Below are 16,502 nucleotides of genomic sequence, written 5' to 3'. Positions count from 1 at the left end.
TAGAAAAGGAAATTGCAAAATAAGGATATAGCTTTTACCAGGGGATAGCTGCAGGCAGGCCTTAAAGATAGCTGCAGATCAAGGTGTGAAATGTTGCTTCACCCGTTACAAGAGTTGTGACTTTGTGTTAAATTATTTACTCTATCTGATTCCCCCCTCCTTTTAGATCTTTTGAAAATTATCTGATTGTGAGGAAGAGAAATAATACATGGAAACATCTAGCATTTTGCTGGCACAAACATGCTGCTCAAAAAAAACCGGTTGCTATGAAGATGGCATCTTAAACACAGAGCTAAATAGCTAAATACATTCATCTTTGACAGGATATGATGCAACTGTGGGGTCAGAAATGTCTCTGAACGCAGAGGTTCTCATTAATGCCATGGTGTACATTAGAAACTCCAGAGTCCCGCCAACTGGGGGTCTGATTTATTTGGTATAAAGAGGGCACTGTGTATTCAGCTTTGGGAAGAATTATCTGGGTTAGTATGTGCAGCTAGTGGTTGGAGCCCTTGCCTAAGGCAGTGCCTGTCAATCATTAAGGTGATTCTGAATCATCCTGAGAACTTGTTAAAACACAGGTTCCGCTTTAGTAGGTCAAAGGTGGGGCCTGATATTCTCTATTTCTAACCAGCTCCCCAGGGACGCTGACACTCCTGGTTTCCAGACCATCCTTGGGGTACCAAGAACACATGGGGTGGGGACAATCATCTCATCTCCTGATCTTGGTTAAGGTCAAGGCACTGGCCAGTATAAGGGGGAAGTGGTCACACTGTGAGGATGGATGACTCTGTCATCCGGTAGGACACTCACCATAGAGAAAAGTCACCCTATCAGCAGACACCCGAGTCCTCGTCCACTCAGTATCCTCACTGAAGACAGCTACCACCATGTAGGCAAAGGCAGGATCCTGTTTCATCCTCTCAACTTCAACCTACACCACTCAGCTTTAATATCTTTTTTGAAAATTCTTTTCTTTTTCTCAGTCTTCTCAGAAATATTCCACTTTATGTGATTTCACTTCACAAATAGTTTGAGAATCCAGCATTGCATGATTTGTTGCAGAATCCTGTCCCTTGGACTAGTCCAGCATGCTGTGTGCACTTCACTTACTTGGTTGGACATTTCCATTGGCACTGACTCTAAGTTAACTTGAAGGTGAAAGTGTTAGTTACTCAGTCATGTCCTGATGCTTTGCGACCCTATGGACCATAGCCCACCAGGCTCCTCTGTCCATGGGATTCTCCAGGCAAGAATACTGGAGTGGGTTGCATTTTCTTCTTCAGGGGACCTTCCTGACCTGAAGATCAAACCCAGGTCTCCTGCATTGCAGGCTGATTCTATACAGTCTGAGCCACCAGGGAAGTAAACTTAACCTTCAATTAACTCAAATCATTATGCAAAAGAAATGGATAAGAAACGGAAGCAATAGCATTTTTTATTTAACACTGCTATGAATTTCATGAGGACAAAGAATAAGGATGCATCAATTTGAGATCTCCAGAGTCTGAAATAGAACCATAAATTATATACATGCCTTAGAGAATCTGATTCATTGGAATGTTGCAACTCTAATCTGGATGGAGCCTCTGTGAATTTTAAGAAGAAGACATGGTACCTGATGCTGGCCAGTTGGAGTGTTTGTTAGCTTTCAAAGGAGAGGAGTTATTCAACTAGATATCCACTAAAGGAACACCACCCTTCAGCTACCAAAACCTTTCTCCTAAATTGGTAAGGATGACTTTTATCTAAACTGCTCGTGGACAGCAGCTACCAAAACATAGCCAAAATCATACAAGAAGAAAATACTACATTCATGTTATACAAAGCTCACGAGGCTAAATTATAGGATAATTTTATCCCATATTGCATGGAATATAATGAAACTTAACTTTGGAGCAAAATGTGGCCTCTACAGAACTTGAGATTTTATGAAAGAGGGAAGCTCACCAGGTGTAGATAATCTGTCCTCTGGGATACGTGTAAAGTATAATGTAGCAGTCCCCACCATAGAATTCACCATACGCGTTTCGGTCAATTTCGACCCTACCGTTGTTTTCTACACGCCAAATCTAAAAGGAATGAATAGGTGTATCAAAATCAAAATCTTCTTTATCTAGTACTACTTCTCTAAGGTTTAAAAAAAAACATTTTGGTTTAGATCTGTCATTAAAAACCTTTTCCTTTTCTAACTAGTTACAAATCAAGCAACAGGAAGAAATTCTTGTCCATTTGGTTATTGACTTCTTAAGTGTTTAGAGTTCTTTTATACTCTTTTCTTTTATACCCTTCATAGTACTTATCTCAGTTCTGAGCCTGTTGATTAATAAAATACCTATTGTTTGATTGATTAGTGAAAATAACATGACACTCCAGTTACATGACAAACCGAAATATTTAGCTCAGAAATACATCTCTTAACTTATATAAATTTTTCATCAGTTGGGAGGCAATTTTTTAAAACTTCTCCTTCCCTGTGCTTTAAGGCATGAGACTGTTTTTTTTCTTCCCCAGGTAAGAGTGGCAGATTGTGACTAAACAATAAAAATGCCAAATTGCATGACTTCTATTTTCAAAATGTGCCATAAGACTAAGATAGAAGCAGGCAGGACTAGTTATTTTCTATTTCCTCCTCCTCATCACAAACTAAAGATATTTTTAATTAAAGGTTAAAAGTTGGAGAGATGAGAGTTGTAAATGAAACGGGCAAGTAACACATGAGTGAGAGACTGCAGACACTGCACGCACACACATCCTCCTGCCGGTCCTGGGAGGCTCAGGATAGATCCTCTGTTTTGAAATTGAAGATGAGCAAGTGGAATGGAGCAGTGCAGTGCTTTCAGAGAGCAGCCTTCCTGCACCGTCCCAGAGAAACAATGGCAGCATGGCTTGGCTAAACACCAAATCCTAGAGAAAACCCTGGACATCATCTTCCCAGGGTGGCATGGGAGGACTTCTCAGAACACTATGCTCTGATGTGGAGACTGCAGCCAGGACACATTTGGAGCTGGGGATCCATGTCCACCACGGGGCTCTCTGGTTGCGCTGAGCTCCAGAAAAGGATGTCTGAGCAGGACACAGACTCAGGCCCCAAAGCTGATAACCCTATGACAGCGACCACAGGAGACGCTTCTCCCTGCGTAGTTCCCATAACCCCTGCCCAGCTTAGAGTCACACTTCAAGCCTTTGAAAAGAGGAAAAACACCTTCTTAAATCTCTTACATTAAATTCTCAGACTTTGGTCTCAGCAGTGTGTGATAAGCTCTGGGAATGAAGAGATAAATTATTCAATTCCTTCCCTCAAGGAACGACAAGAGGTCTGGGAGGAGAAATCTCTAAGTAAATGAACAACGCTGTGGTACTTCTATGATGAATCCATGAAGAACATGACTTCTGGCTTGAGAACAGAGAAAGGTCATTTCCATGCAGAAAGAAGTCTCTTCAGAAGAGATGAAGCTTGTGACTTAACTGAGTTACAAAGGAGTGGGAATGTCACCCAGATGGCAATGGGGAGGAGCCCTCGAGGCTGTGAAGGCTGAGGTGTGGAGAGCAAGGCTCAGTCATGGAAGGCCTGGGAGGCCCAGCTAAGGACGGATGTTCTCAGGAAGACTGTGGAGAGCCACCAACATACTCTAGAACAGAAGATCTTATACAGTTCCCCTTATGTTAGATGACTCAATGGCAGGCCAAACATGAAGAGATTTTAGTTAGGGAGAATTTTTAGGAGGGTTTCAACAATTTGTGTCAAAAAATAGCAATAATCAACAAATTCATTTTGAATGTTCTAAAAACATCTGTGATGTTGGCACATAACACATAATTTGCCTTTGTGAATGCCCCTAAGGTGCAAGGGAAGGACAAACTTAGGGCTTGGAGCTTTCGGAGCAATGTACCCACACTGGACAAGTCTAGTTCCGAGAGCAGAAGCAGGCTTGGACCAGGAAATGAGATGGAGACAGCTGGGTTCCTTGGAGGCCTCTAAGGTGATTAGGTGACCTTACACAAATTACCTAGTTTCTTAGAATCTCAGCAAACACACTATACACTAAGACTGAAGGTCAGACAACGCTGTCTTCCAACTTTCAACCCCCTGGTCTTGGATCATCTTTATTAATCATTAAAAGGCACATTTTACAATTTGTAGCTTCCTGAAGTTCTATTTCCACATAAACTGACATAAATGGGCTTGACAGACAAATAAACAGAAATATGTAAGTACCTCCACTTTGCCAGAACCATCATCCACCACGTGATGCTGGGCTGCCATTTGTGGGGAACTGTGCAATTTTGAGGCATCAAATGGAATTTGTTTTACGTGAGCCACTTTTTCTGTGACATACACTTTCCCGAAGCCATCGCTCTGATCTCTATCTCTCCAGTCTTTAAAGAACTGTTTGAAGATTGGTGTTTCACCTCCTTCTGGAAGAACTTGAATCTGAAATGTAAAAAATTATTATTATGATGATTAGCTCAGTGGGTAGAGCATCAGACTTTTAATCCAAGGGTCCAGGGTTCATGTCCCTGTTCAGGTGCTCTGGTTTGGGCTTCCCTGGTGGCTCAGTAGTAAAGAATCCTCCTGCCAATGCAGGAGACATGGGTTTGATCTCTGGATCAGGAAGGTCCCCTGGAAAAGAGAATGGCAACCCACGCTAGTATCCTTGCCAGGGAAATTCCATGGACAGAAGAGCCTGGCAGGATATAGTCCATGGGATCGCAAATAGTCGAACACGACTAGTGACTAAACAACAATAATTATAAACAGAAAAATAAGAGACTAAGGAAAAACAATAATCTAGTTATGGAGAAAAAACTAAGAAAATGCAAAGAGGAGCCTTTTTTTTTTTTTAAAGATGACAAATGTAAACTTAGAAGCTGGAATCCTTATATGAATACAAAAGGAAAAGTATCAAATATGAAGCTAAAACAATTCAACCCTGCTTTTTTTCTTATAGCTGAAGTAAGTGCCAATGAATTTGGATGTTTGAGAGAAGAATCAAGTCATTTCATATGTTTCCATTACAGTCAAATAAGTTTGACTGTTTTTCTATATTAGGTTCATAGAATTTCTGTGACCTGAAAGAAATTATCTCCTTGTGCTGCTTTTGCCAGGACATAAAAATGAAGAGAAAAGATGAAGCTAGGAGACTCAGAAAAGAGCAACTAGTCAGTGTCTAAATTAATCTCCATGAAGGCAAGTATTTTCTGGGCCTTAGTCCATGCTTATACAACTTGCTCTAGGGAATATTTGATATATGCTCTCAGTTAATTCAACTGTGCTTGACCATCTTGACTTAAAGGCTGTGCAGGAAGTGAATGGGCTTTTATTCTAATCACAGAGTCCCACTGAAAGCCTAATCTCCAATTTCTGTAAAATTCCATCCTCCACACAGAGTTCTAGAGCACAGGACGCAACATTGCATGCACATAGGTAAGAATGACTTCTGTGTATGTTTTTTGGAACCAAATTCGCTCAGGAGTTTTGTGGTGATGTCATGAGCTCCCATATCTAAAAAATTTTTCCTAGCTAGTTCATTTCCATACGTACTTGGGTATTCGTAGAATAATTCATTTGCTGTAGGAATTCCTCAGCTGTCTTCATGGCAGCCTTTCTCTCCTGGGGATTAGCATCTTTACCTAACATGCAACATAAATGAAAGAGAATTTAGAGAGGCAAGATATTACATGATTAAGAGATACTTGTGCACCAAAAATCAAATATAATTATAATTTAATTTAACTACAATACTGAAAAATGGCAAAAACTTCCTAGTATACTAAATATATTTAACAATATTATAATATAGACTATATAAAAAATTCTATTTCTAGTGCCCAAAGACTTTCTTTTACCCCATCATCCCTAGTAAATAAGGCTAATAGTAAGAAAATATGGTTTTCATGTCTGCATTGTCTAGATCATGCAGAAAGGTAAGCTTTTTTTTTTTTTTAAAGTCAGAAAAGATGTTTTATTTCTCTTTCTGAAGAAATACATATAAATCTGAAGTATGTCAACAATGCCAATGGCATTTGTTTTACCTTTCCATACAAAAATCTGTTTTGCAGCACCGTGGTCCAAAATGAAGCATTCTTCAGACAGAAGCATCGCCATGGAGAAGGGGTTTTCTTCTGCCACCAGACTCACTTTCATGGAGCCACTGGCATCTGAAACCTGACATGAAAACCGTGAGCTTGCTTGAGGATGACCAGTGAGCTCTAAACTGTGATCATGGTGATGGCTGCACAGCTCTGTACATGTAATAAAAACCACTGAATTGCACACTTTAAATGGATAAACTATATATGTAAGTTATATCTCAACAAAGCTATTTCAAAGAAAACAAATACAAAAAAAAAAAAAAAACCCTCATGAACCCAGTTACACCTTGGAAAAGACTTTCTTAAAGCCCTTTAGGATAAAAGTACTACTAATAAAACGCTAAGTTTCAACAGAAAATAATAGTGATAATAATCATGGATAAAGTTTGTTTCAGTTTTCACATATACCAGGTGCTACACAATGAACTTTACATGATTATTTCTTAGTCTGTATAAAAATCTTTGAAATAGATACCTTTGTACTCATTACACACACATAAAGCTAAAGCTTAAACATTCATTCATTCAATATTCACTGAGTACTACCATATCCCAGACACTGTGGTAGGGAAGGCCCTGATACATTATAGCTTATGTGTACAGACTTTTTTCAATATGGAGCCTGTCATTTACTTAAATACTCTGTATAAATTATCAAAGTAAATCTCATGTCACAAATAAAATATAAAATAAAACTTGTTACATCTGTGTCACAAGTAAACTTACGGAGACTCCCGAAGTTTGGAAACGGCTACATAAGTTGTTTTTGTTTTTTTTTAAGCTGGAGACATACAGCTTACAAAGTCTTACAAAATTTCCTAGGTTGGAATTCAGTTTTTTCAAGGCCTGGTAGGCTGTAAGGTAATCCACCTGGGCACTTGTTAAATATGCAGATTTGAGGGTCCTCCCTAGATGAGTGGTGGGGTTTTACAGCACTGCGGTGGGGCTTGAATTCTGTATTTTTAGAAATCACCCGAGGTGAGTCAGCTTCCTAGCCCTGTGTTGCTGCATTAAGTCACTTCAGTCGTGTCTGACTCTGAGACCCTACGGGCTGAAACCTGCCAGGCTCCTCTGTCCATGCGATTCTCTAGGCAAGAATACTGGAGTGGGTTGCCATGCCCTTCTCCAGGGGATCTTCCCTATCCAGGGATTGAACCCGAGTCTCTTATGTCTCCTGCATTGGCAGGAAGGGTCTTTACCACTAGCGAGCGCCACCTGGGAAGCCCTGTTCAGCTATTTCAAATTATTTTCAGGACTGAAATAGAAGTATGCAATACATAATAGACCCACTAGAGGGAGCATTGACTCAAGATTAACATTGTGTGTTAGTCGACTCTGAGACGCTATGGACTGTAACCTGCCAGGCTCCTCTGTCCATGGAATTCTCCAGGCAAGACATCTGGAATGGGTTGCCATTCCCTTCTCCAAGGGATCTTCCCGACCCAGAGATCGAACCCTGGTCTCCTGCACTGCAGGCAGATTATTTATCAGCTGAGCCACGAGGGAAGCCCCAAGATTAACATGTTCATGCTTATTTCTTTACTCTCATGATGTTCTCTGAGGGGAGAACAGCTTTATTTAATGAGGTAACATAAAAGGTATTTGTTAAACTCTTGAAATTGGGTTTTAGAAACCCAATTCTAACAATAAAAATAATCAATGTAAATTAAAATAAATGTATGCTTTAAAAAATAAATAATTAAATTATTTAATTAAAATTAATTTTAAAATAAATAAAAATAATCAAAACAAAACCCAATAATAAAAAACAAGCAGTCACAAAATCTTTAGAATAACAATTTCTGTGTGGCTTATATGAAAATTATCAGCATTTGGGAGTGGTAAAGACATTTTCTTTTGCCATCTAGATACAAAGAATCTATTTCTCCTTTCTTTCTACAGAAAAGGAAGTTATTCTACACAAGACAGTAACTTGAACTTCATTTAAAAATCACAGTGTGTCCGAGCTGGACCATCCCTTTAAAGAGCAGAAAATAGACATCCTTCTTGTCAGAGATGAGAAAAGGACTCAATTCCACAGGGAGACTGTGGTCTGCTCCAAATCATGTGCTTGGAAAGTTACAGAGGGAGGGAATGCTTAACGGATCCCATGTGAACAGTCTCCTCACCTGGTACATCTTGTGGATTTTGTTACCCTCACCAGCAATAAAATCATAAAATTGTGGATTGGAAGGAACCTAAGTAGTTCCAATTTAATCTCTCTTTTGTCAGATAAGAAAACTAAGACCCAGAATGGCCGTGTCTTGGCCAAGGTCGCCCTGGCAGTCCTTCCCACAGAGCTAACATGGAACTAAGTCTGCCAACACCCAGGACAGTTTTTACCCTTTTTCCTTCCAGCTGTTTGATTTGATAGCCTTGCCCTCTTATAAAAAAGACTTCATGATAGCTAAACAGGATATTTCAAGTGAGGTCATAATTTTATAGCTCATTAGGATTTCATAAGAAAATGCTTACAGTCTTTGTACTCTATGAAGGAAACACTTTATTGAATGTATTGTACTGAATGTAAGATATCAGGACATATTGTCGCTGGAGCAACGAGCGGTGGCTGCGCGGTGCTGAAGTGGTGAGCGGTCGAGAGGAGATACCCCACCTCCAAGGCAAGGAGCACTAGCTGTGCTTTGCACCAAAGAATTCATGCTTTTGAACTGTGGTGTTGGAAAAGACTCTTAACAGTCCCTTGGACTGAAAGGAGATTCAACCAGTCCATCCTAAAAGTGATCAGTCCTGAATAATCATTGGAAGGACTGATGTTGAAGCTAAAATTCCAATACTTTGGCCACCTGATACAAAGAGCTGACTCATTTGAAAAGACCCTGATGCTGGTAAAGATTGAAGGTGGGAGGAGAAGGGGACGACAGAGCATGAGACGGTTGGATGGCGTCACCGACTCAATGCACGTGGGTCTGCGTAAACTCCAGGAGTTGGTGATGGACAGGGAGGCCTGGTGTGCTGTGGTCCATGGGTCACAAGGAGTCGGACACAACTGGGTGACTGAACTGAACTGTTGCAAACTAGTACAGCAACTATATATATAATTTTTTAATTTAAATCACAGCAAATTATTTGTTGTTTTTAATAAAAACTTTAAAAGTAATAGAAATAAGAGTTTTAAATAACTGTGTTAAAGCAAAGAACAAATTCTTCCCACACATTTCTCTTTGAGGGCAACGAGGAGCATTGTCATCTGTGGCAAACAGTCCCTCCCCAGCAGGTCTCCCCAGCACCATCCTGTCCAATAAAAACAACAGAACTTCCTACCAGTGAACTCACCATGTAGAGTTTAGCCATTTTCCTATTAGTTATATCTGCTTTGATGTCATCATCATCTTCTCCATCCCTAAGCTTTGGCTTTTTCCCTAATACCTGGAAAAAAGAGTACAGATGAAAAGATAAAGACCTCTCATTAATGGTGCAAAGTTTGAAAAAAAGATTCCTAGGTCATAGATTATAAAGTATTAGCAACTGAAATGACAAGGCTCAGACATTTCTCACCAATCATACTAAACTGACCTTCCCCCACAGGTCAAATCAATCGATAGCATTAAGTAAACAAACACTGAGTTTGCTGGTGATGTGAACTTTCAAGAAAGTGAAATCCCAAACTTGAAAGTGTAGGTCTCCTTATTATTGAAAACTGCTGCTGCTGCTGCTAAGTCGCTTCAGTCTGTCCGACTGTGCGACCCCATAGATGGCAGCCCAACCAGGCTCCCCCGTCCCTGGGATTTTCCAGGCAAGAACATTGGAGTGGGTTGCCATTTCCTTCTCCAATGCATGAAAGTGAAAAGTGAAAGTGAAGTCGCTCAGTCGTGTCCGACTCTCAGCGACCCCATGGACTGCAGCCCACCAGGCTCCTCCGTCCATGGGATTTTCCAGGCAAGAGTACTGGAGTGGGGTGCCATTGCATTCTCCATTATTGAAAACTAGTAGGAATTAATTAAAATATGAGTTCTAAGTTCAGCTGTGCAACAAAATATCTTCCATAACTTCTGCTTCTACAAGCAATCTATAGGTTTTATTAATTTATTGTAACAAAGTCTTGGGCAAAATTACTATTTGAGGGTAGGGTACTATTATTATTATTGATAAAGGCTAGGCTAGATGAAATGTCAGTTAATCATATGCTTTGCTTCTGCTGCATTTTTGACACAGAACAAATGAATGTCGAATGAATGAATGTGCTTATGTACTCTTTGCACACCTGATGCAATCCAAAAGTTTAAGAAAAGCATTTTGGGGAGGAGCTAAGATGGCGGAGGAGTAGGACGGGGAGAACACTTTTTCCCCCAATAATTCATCAAAAGAACATTTAAACGCCGAGTAAATTCCACAAAACAACTTCTGAATGCCGGCAGAGGACATCAGGCACCCAGAAAAGCAACCCAACTCTTCGAAAGGAGGTAGGAAAAAATATAAAAGACAAAAAAAGAGACAAAAGAGGGAGGGACGGAGTTCCGTCCCAGGAAGGGAGTCTTAAAAAGAGAGAAGTTTCCAAACACCAGGAAACCTTCTCACTGCCGAATCTGTGCTGAGCCTTGGAAGCACAGAGGGCAACTTAACAGGGAGAAAAAATAAATAAACAATTAAAACCCGCACATTGCGAGCCCTACGGTAACTCCCGCAGTGGAGAAGCAGCGCAGACACCTGCATCCGCCATTAGCAAGCAGGGGCTGGGCAGGGAGGCGCGGCGCAGGCTGCATCGCAAGGATCTGGCCTGAACACCTTGAGCGCTATCTGAGCGAACTAATTTGGACTAGCAAACCAGACTGTGAGATATCTACCACGCGAAAAGCCAGCCCTAACCTAAGACACCGCCAGGCCCATGCACGGAACAAAGGACTGAACAGAGATAGCCGGCGGCAGACCATCCCCCTCCGGTGACAGGCAGCCAGAGCCGGAAGGGGACAATCGCAGCCCCAGAGAGACACTATCTATAAAACTGTAAGCAGGCTTCTTTGCTAACTAAAACTTCGTGGGGGTCTGGACGGTCAACATCTGCCTGAGAAGGTGCGCCGGTGCACACCTAGATAACCGAGTGGCAGGGAGGCGATAAGTCGCAGCAATCGCGTGCGCCAAACACCTCATCATCTGAGCTGCTCGGATCTGGGAAGGGCACAAAACACAGGCCCAACCAAGAGTCTGTGCCTCTGAGGACTACCCGAGTGCCTGAACCTGAGCGGCTTGGACCTGGGATGTGCAGGCAGCCCAGGGCCGGCCACGGACGGTTCCCTGTGGAGCAACCTAGAGCCTGAGCAGCGTGGGCAGGGAGGCTACACGCGCTGAGAATGGGGGGCAGACCCAGTGTGGCTGAGGCACTGCGAGCACACGCCAGTGTTATTTGTTTGCAGCATCCCTCCCTACCTCCCCTCAGCGCGACTGAACAAGTGAACCTAAAAAAAAAAAAAGTGTCCTCCACCGTCCCCTTTGTGTCAGGGTGGAAACCAGACACTGAAGAGACCAGCAAACAGAAGAAGCTATAACAGAGGGAACCGCCTTGGAAGCTACAGGCCATAGATTAAAACCCTGTGGTTAGTACCAACTACATAGGAAGGAGCCTATAGATCTTGAGAAATATAAGTCGGACCAAGGAACTAGCCAAACATGAACTGAACCTGCAATACTCACAACAAAACCAGAGAAAGTCCTAGATAAATTTTTACTATTTTTACGATCATTCTTTCTTTCTTTTTATTTTTTTAATTAAAAAAAAATTTAAGTCCTCTATTATTCCTTTAATTTTCACTTTTATAACCGATTACTTAGCAAAAAAAAAAAAAAAAAAGTCCCTATTTTTTTTAAAGCAAACTTCATATATATATTTTTTATAATTTTTTTGACCTTGTTTTTTTTATTTTTTTCCTTCTTTTCTTTAACATTGTATTTTTGAAATTCCAAACTCTACTCTAGATTTTTAATTTATGCTTTTTGGTATTTGTTATCAATTTTGTACCTATAGTTTTTTTTTTTTACAATTTCTGTGACCCTTTTTTATTTTTTCTTTTTCTTTTTCTCTGTTTCTTTCTCTTCTTCTTTTAAATAACATTGTATATCTGAAATTCCAAACTCTACTCTAGATTTTTAATTTATGCTTTTTGGTATTTGTTATCAATTTTGTACCTGTATTTTCTTTATAATTTATGCGACTTTATTTGTTCTTGTTTGTTTTTTCTCTCTCTCTTTCTTTTTTGTCTTCTTTTTTTAACATTGTATTTTTGAAATTCCAAACTCTACTCTAGATTTTTAACTTTTGCTTTTTGGTATTAGTTATCAATTTTGTACCTATATTTTCTTTATAATTTTCGCGACCTTGTTTGTTTTTGTTTGTTCGTTTTTTTCTCTCTTTCTTTTCCTTCTTCTTTTCTTTAACATCGTATTTTTGAAATTCCAAACTCTACTCTAGATTTTTAATTTTTGCTTTTATGTATTTGTTACCAATTTTGTACCTTTAAGAACCCAATCTTCAGTACCCATTTTTCACTAGGGAGCGAGATTACTGGCTTAACTGCTCTCTCTCCCTTTGGACTCTCCTTTTTCTCCACCAGGTCGCCTGTGTCTCCTCCCTAATCCCTCTCTACTCTACCCAACTCTGTGAATTTATGTGTGTTCCAGACGGTGGAGAACACTTAGGGAACTGATTACTGGCTGGATCTGTCTCCCTCCTTTTCATTCCCCCCTTTTATCCTCCTGGCCACCTCTGTCACCTTCCTCCTTCTTCTCTTCTCTGTATAACTCTGTGAACAACTCTGAGCGGTCCAGTTGTGGAGTGCACATAAGGAAGAGATTACTGGACAGCCCACTCTCTCTTCTATTGATTCCACCTCATCTCATTCGGGTCACCTCTAACTCCCTCTTCCCTCTTCTCTTCTCCATATAATGCTGTGAACCTCTCTGGGTGACCCTTACAGTAGAGAAACTTTTCATCTTTAGCGTAGATGTTTTATCAATGGTGCTGTATAGAAGGAGAAGCTCTGAAACTACTGTAAAAATAAGACCGATAACTGGAAGCAGGAGGCTTAAGTCCAAACCCTGACTCCAGGGAGCTCCTGACTCCAAGGAACATTAATTGACAGGAGCTCATCAAATGCCTCCATACCTGCACTGAAACCAAGCACCACACAAGGGCCAACAAGTTCAGGGCAAGACATACCAAGCAAATTCTCCAGCAACAAGGAACACAGCCCTGAGCTCCAAGATACAGGCAGCCCAAAGTCACCCCAAAACCACAGACATCCCATAACTCATTACTGGACATTTCATTGCATTCCAGAGAGAAGAAATACAGCTCCACCCACCAGAACACCGACACAAGTTTCCCTAACCAAGAAACCTTGACAAGCCACCTGTACAAACCCACACAGAGCGAGGAAACGCCACAATAAAGAGAACTCCACAAACTGCCAGAATACAGAAAGGACACCCCAAATTCAGCAATTTAAACAAGATGAAGAGACAGAGGAATACCCAGCAGATAAAGGAACAGGATAAATGCCCACCAAACCAAACAAAAGAAGAAGAGATAGGGAATCTACCTGACAAAGAATTCCGAATAATGATAGTGAAATTGATCCAAAATCTTGAAATCAAAATGAAATCACAGATAAATAGCCTGGAGACAAGGATTGAGAAGATGCAAGAAAGGTTTAACAAGGACCTAGAAGAAATAAAAGAGAGTCAATATATAATGAATAATGCAATAAATGAAATTAAAAACACTCTGGAGGCAACAAATAGTAGAATAACAGAGGCAGAAGATAGGATTAATGAATTAGAAGATAGAATGGTAGAAATAAATGAATCAGAGAGGATAAAAGAAAAATGAATTAAAAGAAATGAGGACAATCTCAGAGACCTCCAGGACAATATTAAACGCTACAACATTCGAATCATAGGGGTCCCAGAAGAAGAAGACAAAAAGAAAGACCATGAGAAAATACTTGAAGAGATAATAGTTGAAAACTTCCCTAAAATGGGGAAGGAAATAATCACCCAAGTCGAAGAAACCCAGAGAGTCCCAAACAGGATAAACCCAAGGCGAAACACCCCAAGACACATAGTAATCAAATTAACAAAGATCAAACACAAAGAACAAATATTAAAAGCAGCAAGGGAAAAACAACAAATAACACACAAGGGAATTCCCATAAGGATAACAGCTGATCTTTCAATAGAAACTCTTCAAGCCAGGAGGGAATGGCAAGACATACTTAAAGTGATGAAAGAAAATAACCTACAGCCCAGATTATTGTACCCAGCAAGGATCTCATTCAAATATGAAGGAGAAATCAAAAGCTTTTCAGACAAGCAAAAGCTGAGAGAATTCAGCACCATCAAACCAGCTCTCCAACAAATACTAAAGGATATTCTCTAGACAGGAAACACAAAAATGGTGTATAAAATCGAACCCAAAACAATAAAGTACATGGCAATGGGATCATACTTATCAGTAATTACCTTAAACGTAAATGGGTTGAATGCCCCAACCAAAAGACAAAGACTGGCTGAATGGATACAAAAACAAGACCCCTACATATGTTGCCTACAAGAGACCCACCTCAAAACAGGGGACTGAAAGTGAAGGGCTGGAAAAAGGTTTTCCATGCAAATAGGGACCAAAAGAAAGCAGGAGTAGCAATACTTATATCAGATAAAATAGACTTTAAAACAAAGACTGTGAAAAGAGACAAAGATGGTCACTACATAATGATCAAAGGATCAATCCAAGAAGAAGATATAACAATTATAAATATATATGCACCCAACATGGGAGCGCCGCAATATGTAAGACAAACGCTAACAAGTATGAAAGGAGAAATGAACAATAACACAATAATAGTGGGAGACTTTAATACCCCACTCACACCTATGGATAGATCAACTAAACAGAAAATTAACAAGGAAACACAAACTTTAAACGATACAATAGACCAGTTAGACCTAATTGATATCTATAGGACATTTCATCCCAAAACAATGAATTTCACCTTCTTCTCAAGCGCACATGGAACCTTCTCCAGGATAGATCACATCCTGGGCCATAAATCTAGCCTTGGTAAATTCAAAAAAATTGAAATCAATCCAAGCATCTTTTCTGACCACAATGCAGTAAGATTAGATCTCAATTACAGGAGGAAAACTATTAAAAATTCCAACATATGGAGGCTGAACAACACGCTGCTGAATAACCAACAAATCACAGAAGAAATAAAAAAAGAAATCAAAATTTGCATAGAAACGAATGAAAATGAAAACACAACAACCCAAAACCTGCAGGACACTGTAAAAGCAGTCCTAAGAGGAAAGTTCAGAGCAATACAGGCATACCTCAAGAAACAAGAAAAAAGTCAAATAAATAACCTAACTCTACACCTAAAGCAACTAGAAAAGGAAGAAATGAAGAACCACAAGGTTAGTAGAAGGAAAGAAATCTTAAAAATTAGAGCAGAAATAAATGCAAAAGAAACAAAAGAGATCATAGCAAAAATCAACAAAGCCAAAAGCTGGTTCTTTGAAAGGATAAATAAAATTGACAAACCATTAGCCAGACTCATCAAGAAACAAAGGGAGAAAAATCAAATCAATAAAATTAGAAATGAAAATGGAGAGATCACAACAGACAACACAGAAATACAAAGGATCATAAGAGACTACTATCAACAATTATATGCCAATAAAATGGACAACGTGGAAGAAATGGACAAATTCTTAGAAAAGTACAACTTTCCAAAACTCGACCAGGAAGAAATAGAAAATCTTAACAGACCCATCACAAGCACGGAAATTGAAACTGTAATCAAAAATCTTCCAGCAAACAAAAGCTCAGGTCCAGACGGCTTCACAGCTGAATTCTACCAAAAATTTAGAGAAGAGTTAACACCTATCCTGCTCAAACTCTTCCAGAAAATTGAAGAGGATGGTAAACTTCCAAACTCATTCTATGAGGCCACCATCACCCTAATACCAAAACCTGACAAAGATCCCACAAAAAAAGAAAACTACAGGCCAATATCACTGATGAACATAGATGCAAAAATCCTTAACAAAATTCTAGCAATCAGAATCCAACAACACATTAAAAAGATCATACACCATGACCAAGTGGGCTTTATCCCAGGGATGCAAGGATTCTTCAATATCCGCAGATCAATCAATGTAATACACCACATTAACAAATTGAAAAATAAAAACCATATGATTATCTCAATAGATGCAGAGAAAGCCTTTGACAAAATTCAACATCCATTATGATAAAAACTCTCCAGAAAGCAGGAATAGAAGGAACATATCTAACATAATAAAAGCTATATATGACAGACCCACAGCAAACCTTATCCTCAATGGTGAAAAATTGAAAGCATTCCTCTAAAGTCAGGAACAAGACAAGGGTG

The 16,502-nt window shown here is 39.8% G+C and overlaps 1 protein-coding gene across 2 annotated transcripts in view; it reads right to left on the bottom strand.

Annotated features, from left to right (window-relative positions):
- Nucleotides 1–16,502, bottom strand: part of SCIN (scinderin) — a 79,079-nt gene that overhangs the window by 20,114 nt on the left and 42,463 nt on the right. For both annotated transcript variants that reach the window (XM_025290912.3, XM_044946495.2), the window contains 5 exons: nucleotides 9,391–9,483; nucleotides 6,037–6,169; nucleotides 5,546–5,634; nucleotides 4,220–4,435; nucleotides 1,951–2,072 (listed from right to left, as the gene is read on the bottom strand). In XM_025290912.3, coding sequence (XP_025146697.1) covers nucleotides 1,951–2,072; nucleotides 4,220–4,435; nucleotides 5,546–5,634; nucleotides 6,037–6,169; nucleotides 9,391–9,483 — 653 coding nt within the window. The remainder of the gene's footprint in view (nucleotides 1–1,950; nucleotides 2,073–4,219; nucleotides 4,436–5,545; nucleotides 5,635–6,036; nucleotides 6,170–9,390; nucleotides 9,484–16,502) is intronic.

The sequence above is a fragment of the Bubalus bubalis genome, chromosome 8 (genome assembly GCF_019923935.1).
Source record: "Bubalus bubalis isolate 160015118507 breed Murrah chromosome 8, NDDB_SH_1, whole genome shotgun sequence".
Classification (NCBI taxonomy): Eukaryota; Metazoa; Chordata; class Mammalia; order Artiodactyla; family Bovidae; genus Bubalus; species Bubalus bubalis.
Note: the sequence above shows the minus strand (reverse complement) of the source record. Positions and strands in the feature narration are given on the sequence as shown.